This window comes from Pristiophorus japonicus, chromosome 5, assembly GCF_044704955.1.
Source record: "Pristiophorus japonicus isolate sPriJap1 chromosome 5, sPriJap1.hap1, whole genome shotgun sequence".
NCBI classification, from domain to species: domain Eukaryota; kingdom Metazoa; phylum Chordata; class Chondrichthyes; family Pristiophoridae; genus Pristiophorus; species Pristiophorus japonicus.
The window spans coordinates 282,825,887-282,846,901 of NC_091981.1; the positions used below are offsets into that span (position 1 = coordinate 282,825,887).

General features: G+C 46.8%; 1 protein-coding gene across 3 annotated transcripts in view; it reads left to right on the top strand.

The window, feature by feature from the left end:
* ccdc13 (coiled-coil domain containing 13) overlaps positions 1-21,015 on the top strand; it is an 83,171-nt gene that overhangs the window by 27,409 nt on the left and 34,747 nt on the right. For all 3 annotated transcript variants that reach the window (XM_070881726.1, XM_070881727.1, XM_070881728.1), the window contains exons 2-7: positions 2,225-2,373; positions 6,243-6,385; positions 8,940-9,038; positions 10,552-10,668; positions 11,728-11,832; positions 15,762-15,932. In XM_070881726.1, the coding sequence (XP_070737827.1) occupies positions 2,225-2,373; positions 6,243-6,385; positions 8,940-9,038; positions 10,552-10,668; positions 11,728-11,832; positions 15,762-15,932 (784 nt within the window). The remainder of the gene's footprint in view (positions 1-2,224; positions 2,374-6,242; positions 6,386-8,939; positions 9,039-10,551; positions 10,669-11,727; positions 11,833-15,761; positions 15,933-21,015) is intronic.

Sequence of the window (21,015 nt, forward strand, 5' to 3'; positions counted from 1 at the left end):
CGTTTCTCTCTCTCTCTTTCCCCCCCCATCTCTCTCGCCCTCTCTCTCTCCCCCCGTCTCCCTCTCTCTCTCTCTCTCCCGTCTCTCTCTCTCTCTCCCCCGTCTCTCTCTCTCTCTCCCCCGTCTCTCTCTCTCTCCCCCCGTCTCTCTCTCTCTCCCCGTCTCTCTCTCTCTCTCTCCTCCCCCCGTCTCTCTCTCTCTCTCCCCCGTCTCTCTCTCTCTCTCCCCCGTCTCTCTCTCTCTCTCCCCCCGTCTCTCTCTCTCTCTCCCCCGTCTCTCTCTCTCTCTCTCCCCCCGTCTCTCTCTCTTCTCTCTCCCCCGTCTCTCTCTCTCTCTCCCCCCGTCTCTCTCTCTCTCTCTCCCCCCGTCTCTCTCTCTCTCTCTCCCCCCGTCTCTCTCTCTCTCTCTCCCCCCGTCTCTCTCTCTCTCTCTCCCCCGTCTCTCTCTCTCTCTCCCCCCGTCTCTCTCTCTCTCTCCCCCGTCTCTCTCTCTCTCTCTCTCCCGCTCTCTCCTCTCTCTCTCTCTCTCTCTCCCCCCGTCTCTCTCTCTCTCTCCCCCCGTCTCTCTCTCTCTCTCCCCCGTCTCTCTCTCTCTCTCCCCCGTCTCTCTCTCTCTCTCTCCCCCCGTCTCTCTCTCTCTCTCTCCCCCCCGTCTCTCTCTCTCTCTCTCCCCCCGTCTCTCTCTCTCTCTCCCCCCGTCTCTCTCTCTCTCTCCCCCGTCTCTCTCTCTCTCTCCCCCCGTCTCTCTCTCTCTCTCCCCCCGTCTCTCTCTCTCTCTCCCCCCGTCTCTCTCTCTCTCTCCCCCCGTCTCTCTCTCTCTCTCCCCCCGTCTCTCTCTCTCTCTCCCCCCGTCTCTCTCTCTCTCTCCCCCCGTCTCTCTCTCTCTCTCCCCCCGTCTCTCTCTCTCTCTCCCCCCGTCTCTCTCTCTCTCTCCCCCGTCTCTCTCTCTCTCTCCCCCCGTCTCTCTCTCTCTCTCCCCCGTCTCTCTCTCTCTCTCCCCCCGTCTCTCTCTCTCTCTCCCCCCGTCTCTCTCTCTCTCTCCCCCGTCTCTCTCTCTCTCCCCCCGTCTCTCTCTCTCTCTCCCCCCGTCTCTCTCTCTCTCCCCCGTGTCTCTCTCTCTCTCCCCCGTGTCTCTCTCTCTCTCCCCCCGTGTCTCCCTCTCCAGTCTCTCTCTCCCTCCCCCGTGTCTCTTCTCCTCCTTCTCCCTCACCCATCATCTCCTCCAGTCTCTCACTCTCCCGCCAGCCTCTCTCTCTCTCCCTCTCCCAATCTCTCTCCCTCCCCAGTCTCTCTCTCCATCCCGCTCCCCCAGTCTCTCTCACTCTTCCCCCAGTCTCTCTCTCTCTCCTCTCCCTCCCCCAGTCTCTGTCTCTTCCACCTCCCTCCAGCGCACTCACAAACAAAGCCACAAACTAACTGGCCCCCCCGGCCACCACTCTCAGCCCCCCTGCCCGCCGGGGCCTGAGCAGGCGAAGAGAGTCAGGGCCTGAACGGGCAAAGAGAGTCGGGAAGGGGAATTGACAGACACGGCATGGGGGCGGGGCTTGACAGACATGACATGGGGGGGGCATGGCTTGATAGGCGCATGTCTGTCAGAAAAAGTGCACTACAAATAGTTAGTGACCGTTTATGTCCACCTGAGAGAGCAGACGGGGCCTCGGTTTAACGTCTCATCCGAAAGACAGCACCTCCGACAGTGCAGCACTCCCTCAGCACTGCCCTGGAGTGTCAGGCTGGATTACTGTGCTCAAGTCTGTAGAGTGGGACTTGAACCCTCAACCTTCTGACTTGGAGGTGAGAGAGAGTGCTATCGACTAAGCCGCAGCTGACACTTAGACTTGGGGGTGCTCTGATCGAGGCTTAGACGATAACGAAGGAAATTGGTTGTGTTCAAGTTTGTTCCAATCAAATAGGACCAGGGGGGTCTCAATTCTACATTGTGTAAGGCCAGAGCTAGGTTAGATGTCAGGAGGTGGTTGTTTTCCCAGAGAACAGGCTGCCGTCTCGTGCGATGGACGCTGACTCACTGAATCCCTTCAAGCGAGAGCTGGACCTGTTTCTGGCGTGGGTGGCGACCACCTCGTGCAAGAGGTGGGGTACTGCAAGGAATCATCAGGGACAGAGTGATCGCCCAAGGAATCATCAGGGACTAGTTTTGGTCACCTAAGGGGCTCGGAGAGGAATTTCCCAGATTTATTCTCCCCCAAAAACCCTGAATTTTCTAGCTTGCTGGAGAATGAGAACGAGCAGCTGCAGGATCAGATGCGGGAGCTGAGGGATGAGAACAGCCGGCTCTACAAACTCCTCACCGAGAGGGACTTTGAAATCAAGCACCTGAAGAAGAAAAGGGAGGAGGATCGGCTTGCTCTGGCAGGTAAAGGGGCCACCAGGGAACGTAGGCTGATATCTTGGTACATGGGGTCGGTGTCATTCAGTTAAGTGAGTGGGCAAAAATTTGGCAGGTGGAGTGTAATGTGGGAAAATGTGAGATTATCCACTTTGGTAGGAAGAATAAAAAAGCAAATTATTATTTAAATGGAGATTACAAAATGCTGCGGTACAGAGGGATCTGGGGTCCTCTTACATGAAACACAAAAAGTTAGTATGCAGGTACAGCAAGTAATCAGGAAGGCAAATGGAATGTTGGCCTTTATTGCAAGGGGGATGGAGTATAAAAGTAGGAATGTCTTGCTACAACTGTACAGGGTATTGGTGTGACCACACCTGGAGTACTGCGTACACTTTTCGTCTCCTTATTTACGAAGCGGTATACTTACACTGGAAGCAGTTCAGGTTGATTCCGGAGATGAAGGGGTTGTCTTATGAAGAAAGGTTGAGCTGGTTGGGCCTATACTCGTTAAAGTTTAGAAGAATGAGGGGTGATCTTATTGAAATATATAAGATTCTGAGGGGGCTTACAGGGTAAATGCAGAGGTGATGTTTCCCCTTGTGGGGGAATCTAGAGCTAGGGGGCATAGTTTCAGAATAAGGGGTCGCCCATTTAAAACTGAGATGAGGAGAAATTTCTTCTCTCAGAGGATTGTGAATCTGTGGAATTCTCTGCCCCAGAGAGCTGTGGAGGCTGGGTCTTTGACTATATTTAAAGCGGAGATAGACAGATTTTTGAGAGATTTTTGAACTATAGGGGAGTCGAGGGTTATGGGGAGCGGGCAAGAAAATGGAGTTGAGGCCAAGATCAGATCCGCCATGATCTTATTGAATGGCGGAGCAGGCTCGAGAGGTCAAATGGCCTACTCCTGCTCCTATTCCTTATATTGTTATGTTCTTAGTCTGTTGGCTGCTGTTCGAATGACTTTCAGAGGGAAAAAGTTCCGTCCTTGGTGTGTGTGTGAGGTGCTTTAGGAATACCTCGTATTGATTATTTAAAAGTAATTACAGTATCAGTAAGCGTAGATTGCTCAAATTCAGCAGATGGCATGCAATTTAGCCTTGTTAAGTTCAAAAATTAGACAGAAAATAAGATGCCTGGGAGCAAACTCAACAACAGGTTCAGCGAGGACATTAACTATAAAAATGGCTCCAATCATCTTCCAAAGCCTAAGGTGAGAGTACGTCTCATTCCATTCGTCTTTTTTTTTGTAAGTATATTTATTCCACAGTTGAAGGAACAAATTGGGCCACTTTTCCCTCCATTCTCTTTTTTTTGACAAGGTGGAGATCTGCCAGTTATTTTGTAAGCAGCAACAAATATCATTCTACAAAGCTAGGTGGGAGTGTAAGTTGTGAGGAGGAAGCAGAAACTTCAAGGAGATATAGACAAGTTAAGTGAATGGGCAAGAACATAGCAAATGGAATATAAAGTGGAGAAATGTGAAGTTATCCACTTTGGCAGGAAAAATAGACAAAAGTGAGTATTTTTTAAACGAGTAATGGGGAAATGTTGGTGTTCAGAAGAAGCTTGTACACGAATCACTGAAAGTTAATATGCAGGTACAGCAAGCACTTAAGAAAGCAAATGGTATGTTGACCTTTATTACAAGACGATTTGAATATAAAAGTAAAGATGTCTTACTGCAATTATATAGGGTCCTGGTGAGACCACACCTGGAGTATTGTGTACAGTTTTGGTCTCTTTACCTGAGGAAGGATATACTTTCCATTGAGGGAGTGCAGCGAAGGTTCACCAGATTGATTCCTAGGATGGGGGAATTGCCCTATCTAAAGAGATTGAGTAAACTAGGCCGATATTCTCTGAGTTTAGAAGAATGAGAGGTGATCTCATTGAAATATACAAAATTCTTACAGGCCTTGACAGAGTAGATGCAGGGTAGATGTTTCCTGTGGCTGGGGAGTCTAGAGCCAGGGGTCACAGTCTCAGAATAAGGGGTCGGCCATTTAGGACTGGGATGAGAAGAAATGTCTTCACTCAGAGGGTGGTGAATCTTTGGAATTCTCTGAGTTCTTTGAATATATTCAAGACAGAGATCGATAGATTTTTGAATATTAAGGGAATCAAGGGATATGGGGATAGTGCAGGGAAGTGGAGTTGAGGTAGAAGATCAGCCATGATCTCACTGAATGGCAGAGCAGGCTCGAGGGGCCGAATGGCCTACGTCTGCTCCTAATTCTTCATTTGTGGTAAAAGGGAAAAGACCATTAGGCCAATTCATTTCAAACTTTCCTGTTTGGGGACTCCTACAAATATTGCCCCCCCACCTATCCACCTTGTGCCTTAAAGCTTCTGAAAGACTGTGTCAGTGACATCACTGCAGAAAAGGAATTGGAATTATCAACAGAAAGACTTCAGGTAACTCGTCATGCTGCCTTTTTAATTGCCAGCAGTCTTATCCCAGTGGACCTTTCGTGCTTGGCCGTCCTGCACATCATTAGCATGGGCATGGTTGAGGAAACGATGTGACTTAACTGGTACTGCGAGCTAAGTAACGCAGCGCAGCACAGCACAAGGCCATTGGCTCTCTATTGATCTGTTGCAAAAATGCACAGTGCAGTCACACCTACAAGATCCCGAACGGAGTTGCTCCCAGTTACCTTCTGGGATTGGGCGGTGTAAATGTACAATGCCGCTCTGTTGGAATTATGCATAAACAGTCTGACAGAGATCCAACTTTCTTACTGTGGCCTGGCAAACACCCTGGGAAGGCTTTTTTTTTTTTGCACCCCTAAAGTTCTCAGAATTGCAGATTGAAAGTCACACCCTTTGACATCAGTAATCCTGCCCCTTGCTAATAGACCGGTCCCGTCTGACCGCACCTCTGACTGAAAGAAGCAGCTCTAATTTAAATTAGTTTCTATCTTGTTAGATTCACAATCATGTAAAAGTACCCGGGAATTATTATAATCCCAGCAAGTTACTTTACCCCAGAAGGCCATCTACTTGTCCTCTGATACTAGCTGCTTCAATAATGTTTGCTGCTAACTTACTCCACAACTGTGGTAATCTTTGGGCAGAAAAAGTGCTCTCCGACTTCTGTTTCTGCTCCAGTGAGTTCCTCATTTTTAATTGTGCCTCCTGATATTTGACCCTTTCACCACAGCACACACGTCGACTGAGACAAGTTTTTCAGTTCCCTTTGTATCTTGACAATTGCAATTAGGTCACCTTGAAATCTTCTCTTTCTCAACGATAACAAGCCCAACTTCCCTAACATTTCCTCACAGCTTAAATTCTCAATTCCTGCAATCAGCTTCACTACTTGTCTCTATCCTTTCAAGGACAAGAGGGGTGATAAGAAATATGCAGTTTAAGAGAGATACATGTTGGAATATTTTGTCCTGCTTAATATTTATCCTTACCCAGCACCTAAAAACAAATGATCTGGTCATTATCACATTTCTGTTTGTGGGACCTCACTGTGTACAAATTAGTTGCTACCTTTGCTATACTCCAACAGTGACTACAGTTCGAAAAGTACTTTGCTGGCTGTAAAGCGGTTTGGGATGTCCTGAGGTTGTGAAAGGTGCAAATCTTCTTTTATTTTTATTGTGAGGCTGTGTATTAGGAACATAGGAACAGGAGGAGACCATTTAGCCCCTCGAGCCTGTTCCGCCATTCGGTTAGATCGCAGCTGATCTGTACCTTAACTTACCCACCCGCCTTTGCTTTACAAAAAATATTCTGGAAACCCATGAACGCTGAAGTGAAGGGAATAAAGTGTAGACGAGGGGGAGAGTTAGTTATCGTGGCGTGAAATAAAAGCGCTCTCTGCAGGCCGCTCTCCAGAACACAGCGCCTACCGTCTGAAGCGTGTGATTTTGTTTCAGGGACCGCTGGCATAGCAGGCGACGTGGCTGCAACGAAAATCGTCGAGCTGTCAAAGAGGAACCGTGAGCTGACCGTGGAGACCGAGAGCCAGAAATCCAAAGTCAAGCAATTGGGCTACAAGCTACAAGAGCTCGAGAAGGAGGTGCGTTTCGCAGTCCGGTCATTCATAGAAACTCTGAGGCACAATTAGGAATTTGCCAAAAGTTACGTCATGTACAGACATGTTCAATCTTTCACCCTGGGGTATCAACCTGTAGGGAGAAAAGGAATGTTGTAATTTCCTCTAAAAGGCCCCTCTGATCTAAATAAGGTGGCAGATAGGTTGAGACATTTTTAACCATCATAAATATATTTTAAGAACATAAGAAATAGGAGCAGGAGAAGGCCACTTGGCCCCTCGAGCTTATCCATTCAATAAGATCATGGCTGATCTAATCATGGACTCAGCTCCACTTCCCTGCCCACTCCCCATAACCCTTTATTCCCTTATCGCTCAAAAATCTGTCTATCTCCGCCTTAAATATATTCAATGACCCAGCCTCCTCAGCTCTCTATGGCAGAGAATTCCACAGATTTACAACCCTCAGAGAAGAAATTCCTCCTTACCTCAGTTTTAAATGGGCGGCTCCTTATTCTAAGACTCTGTCCCCTAATTTTAGTTTCCCCTATGAATGTAAATATCCTCTCTATATCCACCTTGTCGAGCCCCTCATTATCTTATAAGTTTCAATAAGATCACCTCATTCTTCTGAACTTCAATGAATATAGGCCCAACCTACTCAACCTATCTTCATAAGTCAACCCCCTTATCTCCGGAATCAACCTAGTGAACCTTCTCTGAACAGCCTCCAATGCAAGTATATCCTTTCTTAAATAGGGAGACCAAAACTGTACGCAGTGCTCCAGGTGTGGCCTCATCAATACCCTGTAAAGTTGTAGCAGGACTTCTCTGCTTTTATACTCTATCCCCCTTGCTCTATCCTTTCTAACTAATTTTAGCTAAAACGCCAGGGAGCTTATTGAGGATAGAGCACTCAATTTCTGAGCCAGGCAGGTTCGCAATACTCCAGGACAGTGTTGGTGATTAACCAGTTAGCCCTGACTAATGGTCACTGGAAGGACGGACCTGTCACTGCAGGCTAGCACACTCCTGACTCCGCTGCAGATAATCCCGCAGGCCAAAGCCTAAAGGATAGTGTGGCCCCGGCTAAACCAGCATCCAGGGGGAAGTAACCAAGCTTTGGTAAGCTGCATGGTTCGAGCTGGCTAAACTCTCTGTATTTTGGTCTCCTTATTTAAGGAAGGATATACTTGCATTGGAGGCAGTTCAGAGAAGGTTCAGGAGGTTGATTCCTGAGATGAAGGGGTTGTCATATGAAGAAAGGTTGAGCAGGTTGGGCCTATACTCATTGGAGTTTAGAAGACTGAGAGGTGATCTTATTCAGACATATAAGATTCTGAGGGAGCTGGACAGGGTAGATGCAGAGAGGATGTTTCCCCTCATGGTGAATCTGGAACCAGGGGGTTTGGTTTCATAAGAGGTCGCTCATTTAAGACAGAAATGAGGAGGAATTTCTTCTCTCAGAGGGTCGTGAATATTTGGAATTCTCTACCCCATTGAGTATATTTAAGGCGGAGATAGACAGATTTTTGAACGATATGGGAGTCAAGGGTTATGGGAAGTGGACGGGGAAGTGGAGTTGAGGCTAGGATCAGATCAGCCATGATCGAGGGGCAAAATGGTCTACTCCTGCTCCTATTTCTTATGTTCTTATGTTATGTTCTTAAGCATTGTTCTCTGAATGTAGGTTAGTGGAATGTGTTCTAGAGGGACTGCATAATGGACAAACACAAGCTCTACAGATGGATGTAGATTTCTCAGTAGTTTGAATTGGAGACTGTCAGGCACCCGGTCAGTCATGAAGAAAAACTTCTGCCGGAAGAACTCTTTGCACTCGGTGTACACTGATCGTAATCTATTGTGTTCTATAATGATCTGATTGTTCAAAGTGCACCATAGATGAATGATAAGTGTTTCAACCTGAATCATATCCAACTAGTGTTTGGATTTTATTTGAGTAATGCTTCAAAAAGAGGGCGGAGTTCTGTAATCTGAGGCTGGGGTTTTTTTGAAACAGAGGCTTGCTGAGGGGAGGCCTAATTGAGGTGTATAAAATTATGAGGGGGCTAGATAAGGTGGATAGGAAGGACCTATTTCCCTTAGCAGAGTCAATAACCAGGGGGTATAGATTTAAAGTAATTGGTAGGAGGTTTAAAGGGGATTTGAGGAGAATTCTTTTCACCCAGAGGGTCTGAAACTCACTGCCTGAAAAGGTGGAAGAGGCAGAAACCTCCCTAGCATTTAAAAAATACTTAAATGTACACTTGAAATGCCGTAACCTACAAAGGCTACGGACTAAGAGCTGGAAAGTGGGATTCGGCTGGATAGCTCTGTCGGCCGGCACGGACACGATGGGCTGAAATGGCCTCCTTCCGTGCTGTAACTTTCTATGATTCAAGGTAGCCCTGTTGCTGAATTTCGTACTGCTGCTTTTGACAGTGACAGGTAAATATGTTACACGAGCGAAGGATTGAGAGCATAATGGCCTACCATTTCTGTCATCTCTTTGATGTTTACTTTAGTTTGATGGATTTATAAATCTGATGCTCTCGATGATATATGTTTGGTTTTATAGCTTCAAGCCACTCTAACAGGCAGCCGAACACTCGGCGCCAAAGAAGCATCTGGACAAAGCAACAGAGAGATATCTTCCAGGATACAAACTGGATCACTGGTCAGTGGGAAATAATGAAAAGAGTCCCTTTTGTCCCTTCTATTCTCTCTCTCTTGCTCTGCCTCTCTTCTATCCTGTTGTTTCTCTCTCTCGTGCCTTCTCGATTTCCATCTCTATCTTGTGTTTTGCTAGACAAGGGTATAAAAGGATGTGGAACCAAGATAGGTGGATGGTTTTAAGATACAGATCATTCAATGATCTCTTTGAATGCAGAACAGGCTCAAGGGGCTGAATGGCCTACTCCAGTTGTCTCTCTTGTGCCTCCCTCTCTTCAGTTGTCTGTCTCCTTTTCCTGTCTGATCTATCCATTTCTTCAGTTATCTCTTTTTCTCTTTCTCCCTCTAAGTCCAATAGCCTTTTTCTCTGTTTGCATTTTCCTGTCTCTTTCCTGCTCTCAGGTTGTTTCTCTCTTTTCCTCACTCTGTCTCTCCCCCCCCCCCGCCCCTCCTCGCCCCATGTCTTACACCCAGTTATCTTTGTCTGTATTCCCTGTGTCATCTGTAGCACACTCGCCTCTGGGTCAGAAGGTTGTGTAAACCGAGACCCCATCTGCCGTCTCGGGTGGATGTAAAAGATCCCATGACACTATTTCGAAGAGGAGCAGGGGAGTAACCCCCAGTGTCTTGGCCAATATTTATCCCTCAATCAGCATCACTAAAATACAGATTATCTGGTTATTGCTGTGGTGGGAGCTTGCTTGAGCGCAAATTGGCTGCCGCGTTTCCCACATTACAACAGTGACTACACTCCAAAAATATTTCATTGGCTGTAGAAACATAGAAACATAGAAAATAGGTGCAGGAGCAGGCCATTCAGCCCTTCTAGCCTGCACCGCCATTCAATGAGTTCATGGCTGAACATGCAACTTCAGTACCCCCTTCCTGCTTTCACGCCATACCCCTTGATCCCCCGAGTTGTAAGGACTTCATCTAACTCCCTTTTGAATATATTTGGATATAAATCCAAATCTTTTTTTATCTGTTCTCAACTATCAAGTTGTGTGTGTCTCTCCCTTTCCATCTCCAGCTGACTTTCTTTCTATCCCTGTCATTCCATCTGGCTTCATCATTCCAGTTATCTCTCTCTCTCTCTCTCTCTCTCTCTCTCGGTGAATTTCCTCGGTGCTACTCCCGCTCTGTTGGCATAACTTTGGCGGAAGTTTGGTGGAAAACCCATTTGGGTTACATACGGTGGTAGAGCGGAAGAAGCCGTGGGGAAATTCGCTCCCTCTGTCTCTTTCTTCCCTTTGTCTCCTCTTTGCTACTCTTCCCATATTCATTTACACGACCGCTTATTTTTATTTGACACTGAACAGCCTATGCCATTCACAAAAAAAAAATAGTACAAACTGCGATGGCTACTGCTGCACACAGTTTGTGCCCTGGTGCTAAGTAAAACTTTTAAGCACATTTTAATTAATTGTTAATTGTCTGTCATCATTTTTAAAAGGTGAATTGTTTTTCATAATCTTTTCTGATATTAATTGTTGAATTCTGGTCATTGTCCTCAACAGTCTGACAGCCTCGACGCGAAAGCCCTTCAGGAAAAACTTTCTGCAGCCAACCTAAAACTGGTGGAATCCCGGAACCAAATATTGAGTGTCAAACAAGAGTTGAAAATAGCACACAAGGTACACCATCTAACTTGGAGCTAGTAAAATTCAAATTAAACTTTTTACAATAGAAGTCCACCCCACCGTCCTCTCTCACTCTCTAGTCATTAGCGGACTTGCCGTTGCACAAACTTGAACATATAGGAAAGAATTTGAATCTAACTCGCCGTGCGGGAAGTCCATGGGATCGGGTGGAATTGACTTCAACGGAGAGTAAAATTGAGCGGGTTGTAAAACTAGTGATGCACCTGATCCTGTAAGTTTCCCGACGGGGGCGGGGGGGAAGCTGTTAGATTAATAATGCCCCCTAATTTCAGTTGGCGCTCTAGTTCAGTACTGATGGAGGGTTGCACAGATGGAGCTGTTGATGAAACTAGTGAGAGATTGTAAGAGTCAGAGGAGGAATGATACAAAGTAGTTGGCAACACAAAGAAACATTTTTTTTAAATGGAAAGGGGTGTTCACAATTCCACATTATTTTAAATCACGTCGATTTAGGATGTTTAATAATTTAAAGTTTAAGTCCGAGATAATCTTGATGAACATGTGAAGGACCTTGAGAGGGTGCAGAGGAGATTTACCAGAATGGTTCCAGGGATGAGGGATTTTAGCTACAAGGTTAGGTTGGAGAAGCTGGGGTTGTTCTCCTTGGAGCAAAGGAGGTTGAGGGGAGATTTGATAGAGGTGTACAAGATTATGATGGGTTTGGATAAGGTAGACAGAGAAAGACTGTTCCCATTAGCTAATGGTACAAGTACTAGGAGACACAGATTTAAGGTTTTGGAAATACAGGGGGAATGTGAGGAAGAACTGTTTTATGCAGCGAGTGGTAATGACTTGGAACTCGCTGCCGACGAGGTGGAAGCAGAGGCGATCAATGATTTCAAAAGGAAATTGGACAGGCACTTGAGGGAAATAACCTGGCAGAGCTATGGGGATAGAGCGGGGGAATAGGACTGACTGGATTGCTCTACAGAGAGCCGGCATGGATTCGATGGGCCGAATGGCCTCCTTCTGTGCTGTAATGACTCTATGACTCTATCTTTTCATGAAAGAAGACTTTCTTACCTATTCCAGGTATTGGCTAATGAAGTGGGTGAAGAGGTGAACGTACAACATTTGCTGAATAACAAGGGGACTTGGCGTGGCCGAGCCCAGCAGATCCTCATCTTGCAGAAGAAGGTAGGAATCCCAACTTGGGACATGGCGGGGACGCGGAGGACAGATAGGTTGGTCTTTTGTGTTTGTGACTGTCTAGTTGTTCTAAAATTGTTCTATCGGTACTGCAGTTGTTGGCTCATCTTCTAACTTATTGGCCTTGGTTTTCCGATTGGAGGCAACTCCGGTGAGCCGGCCTTTGTTCTCCCCACCCACTCCCAACATAACCTACACCATATTTCTGGCCCCTGGTTAATTGGCATGTGGACAACCAGTGATCTACCTGAAGACATTTTTCTTCGTGTAACATTTTTACTCCTGTTGTTGCTGCTTGCTCTTCTTTAGAGACCGCATGGATGAACTACAACAATTGTACATTCCTGTCTGGCGTAAAAATAAAAAAGAGAAGGTGGCTCAACCGTGGCTATCAAGGGAAATCAGGGATAGTATTAAAGCCAAGGAAGTGGCATACAAATTGGCCAGAAATAGCAGCGAACCCGGGGACTTGGAGAAATTTAGAACTCAGCAGAGGAGGACAAAGGATTTGATTAGGGCAGGGAAAATGGAGTACGAGAAGAAGCTTGCAGGGAACATTAAGACGGATTGCAAAAGTTTCTATAGATATGTAAAGAGAAAAAGGTTAGTAAAGACAAACGTAGGTCCCCTGCAGTCAGAATCAGGGGAAGTCATAACGGGGAACAAAGAAATGGCAGACCAATTGAACAAGTACTTTGGTTCGGTATTCACTAAAGAGGACACAAACAACCTTCCGGATATAAAAGGGGTCAGAGGGTCTAGTAAGGAGGAGGAACTGAGGGAAATGCTTATTAGTCAGGAAATTGTGTTGGGGAAATTGATGGGATTGAAGGCCGATAAATCCCCAGGGCCTGATGGACTGCATCCCAGAGTACTTAAGGAGGTGGCCTTGGAAATAGCAGATGCATTGACAGTCATTTTCCAACATTCCATTGACTCTGGATCAGTTCCTATGGAGTGGAGGGTAGCCAATGTAACCCCACTTTTTAAAAAAGGAGGGAGAGAGCAAACAGGGAATTATATAGACCGGTCAGCCTGATCTCAGTAGTGGGTAAAATGATGGAATCAATTATTAAGGATGTCATAGCGCATTTGGAAAGAGATGACATGATAGATCAAAGTCAGCATGGATTTGTGAAAGGGAAATCATGCTTGACAAATCTTCTGGAATTTTTTTGAGGATGTTTCCAGCAGAGTGGACAAGGGAGAACCAGTTGATGTGGTATATTTGGACTTTCAGAAGGCTTTCGACAAGGTCCCACACAAGAGATTAATGTGCAAAGTTAAAGCACATGGGATTGGGGGTAGTGTGCTAACATGGATTGAGCACTGGTTGTCAGACAGGAAGCAAAGAGTAGGAGTAAATGGGGACTTTTCAGAATGGCAGGCAGTGACTAGTGGGGTACCGCAAGGTTCTGTGCAGGGGCCCCAGCTGTTTACACTGTACATTAATGATTTAGACGAGGGGATTAAATGTGGTATCTCCAAATTTGCGGATGACACTAAGTTGAGTGGCAGTGTGAGCTACGAGGAGGATGCTATGAGGCTGCAGAGTGACTTGGATAGGTTAGGTGAGTGGGCAAATGCATGGCAGATGAAGTATAATGTGGATAAATGTGAGGTTATCCACTTTGGTGGTTAAAAACAGAGAGACAGACTGTTATCTGAATAGTAACAGATTAGGAAAAGGGGAGGTGCAACGAGACCTGGGTGTCATGGTATATCAGTCATTGAAGGTTGGCATGCAGGTACAGCAGGAGGTTAAGAAAGCAAATGGCATGTTGGCCTTCATAGCGAGGGGATTTGAGTACAGGGGCAGGGAGGTGTTACTACAGTTGTACAGGGCCTTGGTGAGGCCACACCTGGAGTATTGTGTACAGTTTTGGTCTCCTAACTTGAGGAAGGACATTCTTGCTATTGAGGGAGTGCAGCGAAGGTTCACCAGACTGATTCCCGGGATGGTGGGACTGACCTATCAAGAAAGACTGGATCAACTGGGCTTGTATTCACTGGAGTTCAGAAGAATGAGAGGGGACCTCAGAAACGTTTAAAATTCTGATGGGTTCAGACAGGTTAGATGCAGGAAGAATGTTCACAATGTTGGGGAAGTCCAGAACCAGGGGTCACAGTCTAAGGATAAGGGGTAAGCCATTTAGGACTGAGATGAGGAGAAACTTCTTCACCCAGAGAGTGGTGAACCTGTGGAATTCTCTACCACAGAAAGTTGTTGAGGCCAATTCACTAAATATATTTAAAAAGGAGTTAGATGAAGTCCTTACTACTAGGGGGATTAAGGGGTATGGCGAGAAAGCAGGAATGGGGTACTGAAGTTGCATGTTCAGCCATGAACTCATTGAATGGCGGTGCAGGCTAGAAGGGCCGAATAGCCTACTCCTGCACCTATTTTCTATGTTTCTAATGAACTCATCTGGTGACCTTAGGTCTCGGTTTTCTGTGCTCTAACGGGTGGGCCCGCCTCCAGGATTCAATCAGCACAAATGGCGGGAAGCACAGCGAAGGCGGCATTTCCCTCACTTTAATTCCATCTGCATGTGCCTGCTCACATACAGGCAAGCATATTTTAGGCTTTCAGGCCCGCCCTCCGGAAGTGGCAGGAAGCCTGGTTGTAGTGTAGGGTGTCCTTGGACACAGTTGCGGCCTTGCCTGCCCAGGCACGCAGGGCCGGAAAGCCTAGGCCATTTTATTCCCCGCCAACTTAGCGTTTCCCCAGGGCTTTGTTTTGTTCCCTAATCTTAGAATCATAGAATTATACAGCACAGAAGAAAGCCATTCAGCCCATCGTGCCTGTGCCGGCACTTTGAAAGAACTATCTGCTTTAATCCCATTCGTCCTGTTCCTTCTCCATAGCCTTTATAAACTTTTTCCTTTTCAACTGTTTATCCAGTTCCCTTTTGAAAGTTACTATTGATTCTGCTTCCACCGCCCTTTCAGGCGGTGTATTCCAGATCATAAAATAATTCTCTGACTCTTATCTTTCTTTCTTCTTTCTACCTTATCTGTCTGCTTTTCATATTATCCAGCCTTCTGGGGTTGAGTCCATCTTATATTTGTCAACTTCCTTTGCATTGCACACTCTCAGTGCTCACAGCCTCCAGTCCACTTTGTGTGAGTATATCTTGATCTCCTCCACATCGTCATCTGTGGCCACAACTCTTTCTGCACTCCTGAATAGGATATGAGAAAAAGCTTGTGATTTGACCTTCAATCTCTCTCATTTTCTTTACATTCCTCAAGTACCCTCACGTCCTTCCTTCCTCTTGCAATCTACAGCTTGTTAAAGCCCCAGCTTGGTGCCATCTAACTACATTTCTTCTCTTACACTTGGGTGTCAGCCATGGTTCAGTGGTAGCACTCTTGCCTCTGAGTTGAGCACATAATCTAGGCTGACACTCCAGTGCAGTACTGAGGGAGTGCTGCACTGTCAGAGGTGCCATTTCTCGGATGAGATGTTAAACCGAGGCCCTATCTTTCTTCTCGGGTGGATGCAAAAGATTCCGTGGCACTATTTTGAAGAAGAGCAGGGGAATTCTCCCCAGTGTCCTGGCCAATATTTATCCCTCAATATTATCACATTGTTGTTTGTGGGACCTTGCTGTGTGCAGATTCCCTACATTACATCAGTGACTACGCTTCAAAAGTACTTAGTTGGCCGTAAAGCACTTTGGGATGTCCTGAGGTCATGAAGGTGCTATATAAATGCAAGTTTTTCTTTCTTTTCTGATCTATCTTCTATCACTTTTAACCTTTGTGATGTTCTATACGATTGACCTTGGCACTTCACCTCGGTTTCTGAATTTTAAAATTATCAGTGGTGTGTAGAGACTATGAGGTTTATAATAACATTTAACGTGCAAAAAAATGTTGTGTCTATCTCACAATTACTCATGTTTAAGTAGGTCCGAGATTTGGAAAGCCAAATGGGGCTAACTACCCAGAAGGGACGATCTTCTGAACTCAGTGTGGAAGAGGAAATGCTGGGCATTCCGGGATTGCGTCGTTTGTCAAACCAGGACAGAAATGCAGCGTACATTCGGACACTGGAGAAAGAAAGAAAGGAGGCATTGGAAGTAAGTACTTTATAAATCTCTGGGTAATACAACACCACCTATAGGAAAATACACCATTTATTTCCATTCCTGAAGCTCACATGATTAACTTGTGTGTATCAAAGTCAGGGCTGAGTTACCGTAAGTATTGCGAGTGGGAGACGAGGAGGTATTTGTATTTTGACGCAGAGTGGTTCAGCATTCTGTTTATCACAGTCTGTGTTTTTAATAGTGTTTAATAGTGTTTGTATGAGCTGTCGTTTGTTCAAATGGGCGGATACGTGGCAGGTGAAATTTAATGCAGAAAAGTGCAAAATGATACATTTTGGCAGAAGAACAAGGAGAGGCAATATAAACTAAAGGGTACAATTCTAAAGGGGGTGCATGAACAGAGAGACCTGGGGGTATATGTGCACAAATCATTGAAGGTGTCGGGGCAGGTTGAGAAAGTGGTTAAAGCATACGGGATCCTGGGCTTCATAAATAGAGGCATAGCGTACCAAAGCTCGGAAGTTATGATGAACCTTTATAAAACACTGGTCCGACCTCAACTGGAGTATTGTGTCCAACTTTAGCACCGCAATTTAGAAAGGATGTGAAGGCCTCAGAGGGAGTGCAGAAAAGATTTACGAGAACGGTTCCACGGGTGAAAGACTGTAGTTACATGGTAGAGAGGAGATTTGATAGAGGTGTTCAAATTCATGAGGGTCTAGACAGAGTAGATAGAGAGAAACTGTACCCATTGGCAGAAGGGTGGAGAACACAGATTTAAGGTGATTGATTGGCAGAAGAACCAAAGGCGACACGAGAAAAAACTTTTTTACGCAGTGATTAAGATCTGGAAAGCACGGCCTGAAAGGGTGGTGGAGGCAGATTCAGTTGTGGCTTTCAAAAGGGAGTTGGATAAGTACCTGAAATTTAAAAAAATTGCAGGGCTACAGGAAAAGGTGGGGGATTGGGACTAGCTGAATTGCTCTTGCAGAGAGCCGGCATGGGCTCGACGGGCCAAATGGCTTCCTTCTGTGCTGTTACCATTCTATGATTCTATTCTATGATTCAAACCAGACAGGCAGAGAAAAAACAGTGTGATATAGGGAAGTAGCAGGTTCTACAAACATATTTGAATTAGAAATAGAGTCGGAGAAGGTGTGATGACTGTTGATTTCAACATGATGCGGAAAGGAAGAGCATGACAAAGGGGAAAGAATTGGATGCAGAGCTGAGGAATCAAAAGTATTATATATGTATACTTGTATTTACTCTGTACAGCCACCAGAGGGCTCATCCCCTGGAGTCCCAAGGATCCTATAATCCCTTGGGAGCACAGCTATTTAAGGAGGCTTCACAGGTTGGAGAGGCACTCTGGAGTCCTGCAATAAAGGACTAATGTCATACTTTACTTTGAGCTCACAGTGTTCAGTTTGACTCTTTCTCCATACACAACAACTGGCGACGAGATTCAGGTAGCGAACCCAAAGATGCAGGGAACAGTGGGCATCCTGGAGAAATTCTCGGAGGGAGATGATTGGGAAACTTTTGTGGAGCGACTCGACCAATACTTCGTGGCCAACGAGCTAGATGGGGAAGAGAGCGATGCCAAACGAAGGGCGATCCTCCTCACTGTCTGTGGGGCACCAACGTATGGCCTCATGAAGAATCTGTTCACTCCAGCGAAACCCACGGAGAAATCGTATGATGATTTGTGCACACTGATCCGAGTGCATTTGAACCCGAAGGAAAGCATTCTGATGGCGAGGTACCGGTTCTACACCTACAAAAGGTCTGAAGGCAAGGAAATGGCGAGTTATGTCGCCGAGCCAAGACGCCTTGCAGGACATTGCGAATTTGAAGGACGTTTGGAGCACATGCTCAGAGACTTTTTCATACTTGGCATTGGCCACAAAACCATACTTCGCAAACTTTTGACTGTAGAGACCCCAACCTTGAGTAAGGCCATAGCGATAGCCCAGGCGTTCATTGCCACCAGTGACAATACGAAGCAAATCTCTCAGCACACAAGTGCTGCTACAAGTACTGTGAACAAAGTGATGTTGTTTTCGAATCGTAATGTACAGGGCAGGTCACACATACCTGCAGCTACACGTCCGCAGATGTCTTGGAGTCCACCTTCAAGGGTGATGAATGCAAGGCCATTAACGCCTTGTTGGCGCTGCGGGGGTGATCATCATTTCCATTCATGCCGATTTAAAGAGTACGTTTGCAAGGGCTGTGGAACAATGGGACACCTCCAACGAGTGTGCAGTCGAGCTGCAAAGCCTGTTAAACCTGCAAACCACCATGTTGCAGAGGAGGACAGATCCACGGAGGATCACGACGAACCAGAGCCACAGATCGAGGAGGCAGAGGTACATGGGGTGCATACATTCACCATGAACTGTCCCCCGATAATGCTGATTGTTGAACCAAATGGACTCCCGGTGTCAATGGAGCTGGACACGGGTGCGAGCCAGTCCATCATAGGCAAAAAGACTTTCGAAAGATTGTGGTACAACAAGGCCTCAAGGCCAGTCTTAACTCCACTTCGCACGAAACTAAGAACTTACACGAATGAACTGATTCCTTTACTCGGCAGTGCTACTGTAAAGGTCTCCTACGATGGAGCGTTGCACAAGCTACCAGGCGATGGTCCCACACTGCTCGGCAGGAGCTGGCTGGGAAAGATACGTTGGAACTGGACGTTGGACGGCCGAGCGCTATTGCCCGCTGACGACACTTCGTGTGCCCAGGTCTTAAACAAATTTCCTTCGCTGTTCGAGCCAGGCATCCGGAAATTCCAAGGAGCAAAAGTGCAGATCCACCTAATTCCGGGGGCGCGACCCATCCATCACAACGCGAGAGCAATACCATACATGATGAGAGAAAGGGTAGAGATCGAGCTAGACCGGCTACAAAGAGAGGGCACCGTTTCCCCGTTCAACGAGTGGGCCAGTCCTATTGTCCCAGTCCTCAAGGAGGACGGCACCGTCAGAAACTGTGGCGATTACAAAGTAACTTATCAATCGTTTCTCCCTGCAGGACCAATACCCACTACCAAAAGCCGACGACCTCTTTGCAACGCTGGCGGGTGGGAAGACGTTCACGAAGCTGGATCTGACTTCAGCCGACATGAAGCAGGAACTGGAGGAATCATTGAAGGCCCTCACCTCCATCAACACGCACAACGGTCTTTTTGTTTATAACAGATGCCCATTTGGAATCTGATCGGCGGCGGCAATATTCCAGGGAAACATGGAAAGCTTATTGAAGTCGGTCCCGCACACCGTGGTCTTCCAGGACGACATCTTGGTTGCAGGTCGGAACACAGTCGAGCATCTGCAGAACCTGGAGGAAGTTCTTAGTTGACTCAACCGCATGGGGCTCAGGTTAAAACGCTCAAAGTACGTTTTCCTGGCGCCTGAAGTGGAGTTTCTGGGAAGGAGGATTGCGGCGGACAGCATCAGGCCCACCAACGCGAAGATGGAGGCAATCGAGAACGCACCGAGGCCACAGAATGTGACGGAGCTGCGGTCGCTTCTGGGACTCCTGAACTACTTTGGTAACTTCTTACCGGGTCTCAGCACACTGTTAGAACCACTGCATGTCTTACTACGAAAAGGGGATGAATGGGTTTGGGGCAAAAGCCAAAAAAATGCCTTTGTAAAAGCAAGAAAATTGTTATGCTCAAACAAATTGCTTGTGTTGTATGATCCATGTAAGCATTTGGTACGAGCATGTGATGCGTCGTCATATGGCGTCGGGTGTGTATTGCAACAAGCTAATGATTTTGGGAAACTGCAACCGGTTGCTTATGCATCCAGCAGTCTGTCTAAGGCTGAGAGAGCCTACAGCATGATTGAGAAAGAAGCGTTAACGTGTGTCTATGGGGTAAAGAAAATGCACCAATACCTGTTTGGGCTAAAATTCGAATTGGAAACTGACCATAAGCCACTTAGATCCCTGTTCTCTGAGAGTAATGGGATAAATACCAATGCATCGGCCTGCATCCAGAGATGGGCGCTCTCGCCCGCATACAACTACGCCATCCGCCACAGACCAGGCACAGAAAACTGCGCCGATGCTCTCAGTTGGCTGCCATTGCCCACCACGGGGGTGGAAATGGCACAGCCTGCAGATCTAGCCATGATTATGGAAATATTTGAGAGTGAGCAATCACCCGTCACTGCCCGGTAGATCAAAACCTGGACAAGCCAGGACCCCTTATTATCTCTAGTCAAAAGCTGTATGCTTCTCGGGAGCTGGTCCAGTGTCCCAGTGGAAATGCAGGAAGAGATAAAGCCGTTCCAGATCCGCAAAGATGAAATGTCTATACAGGCAGACTACCTTCTGTGGGGCAATCGAGTAGTGGTCCCCAAGAAGGGCAGAGACACCTTCATCAATGACCTCCACAGTACCCACCCAGGCATCGTAATGATGAAAGCGATAGCCAGATCCCATGTGTGGTGGCCCGGTATCAATGCGAACTTAGAGTCCTGCATTCACAGATGTAATACATGCTCGCAGTTAAGCAATGTACCCAGGGAGGTGCCGCTAAGTTTATGGTCTTGGCCCTCCAAACCGTGGTCTAGGGTGCACATCGACTATGCAGGCCCGTTCTTGGGTAAAATGTTCCTTGTGGTTGTAGACGCGTATTCCAAGTGGATTGAATGTGAGATAATGTCGGCTAGCACGTCCGCTGCCACTACTGAAAGCCTGCGGGCCATGTTTGCCACACACGGCCCACCCGATGTCCTGCTGAGCGACAACGGACCATGTTTTACCAGTGTTGAGTTCAAAGAATTCATGACCCATAACGGGATCAAACATGCCACATCTGCCCCGTTTAAACCAGCGTCCAATAGTCAGGCAGTGAGAGCAGTGCAAACCATCAAGCAAGGCTTGAAGAGGGTAACTGAAGGCTCACTGGAGACTCGCCTATCCCGAGTCCTGCTTAGCTACCGCACAAGATCCCACTCACTCACTGGGATCCCTCCTGCTGAACTGCTCATGAAAAGAGTACTTAAGACAAGGCTCTCGTTAGTTCACCCTGATCTACATGAACAGGTAGAGAGCAGGCGGCTTCAACAAAGTGCATACCATGATAGCG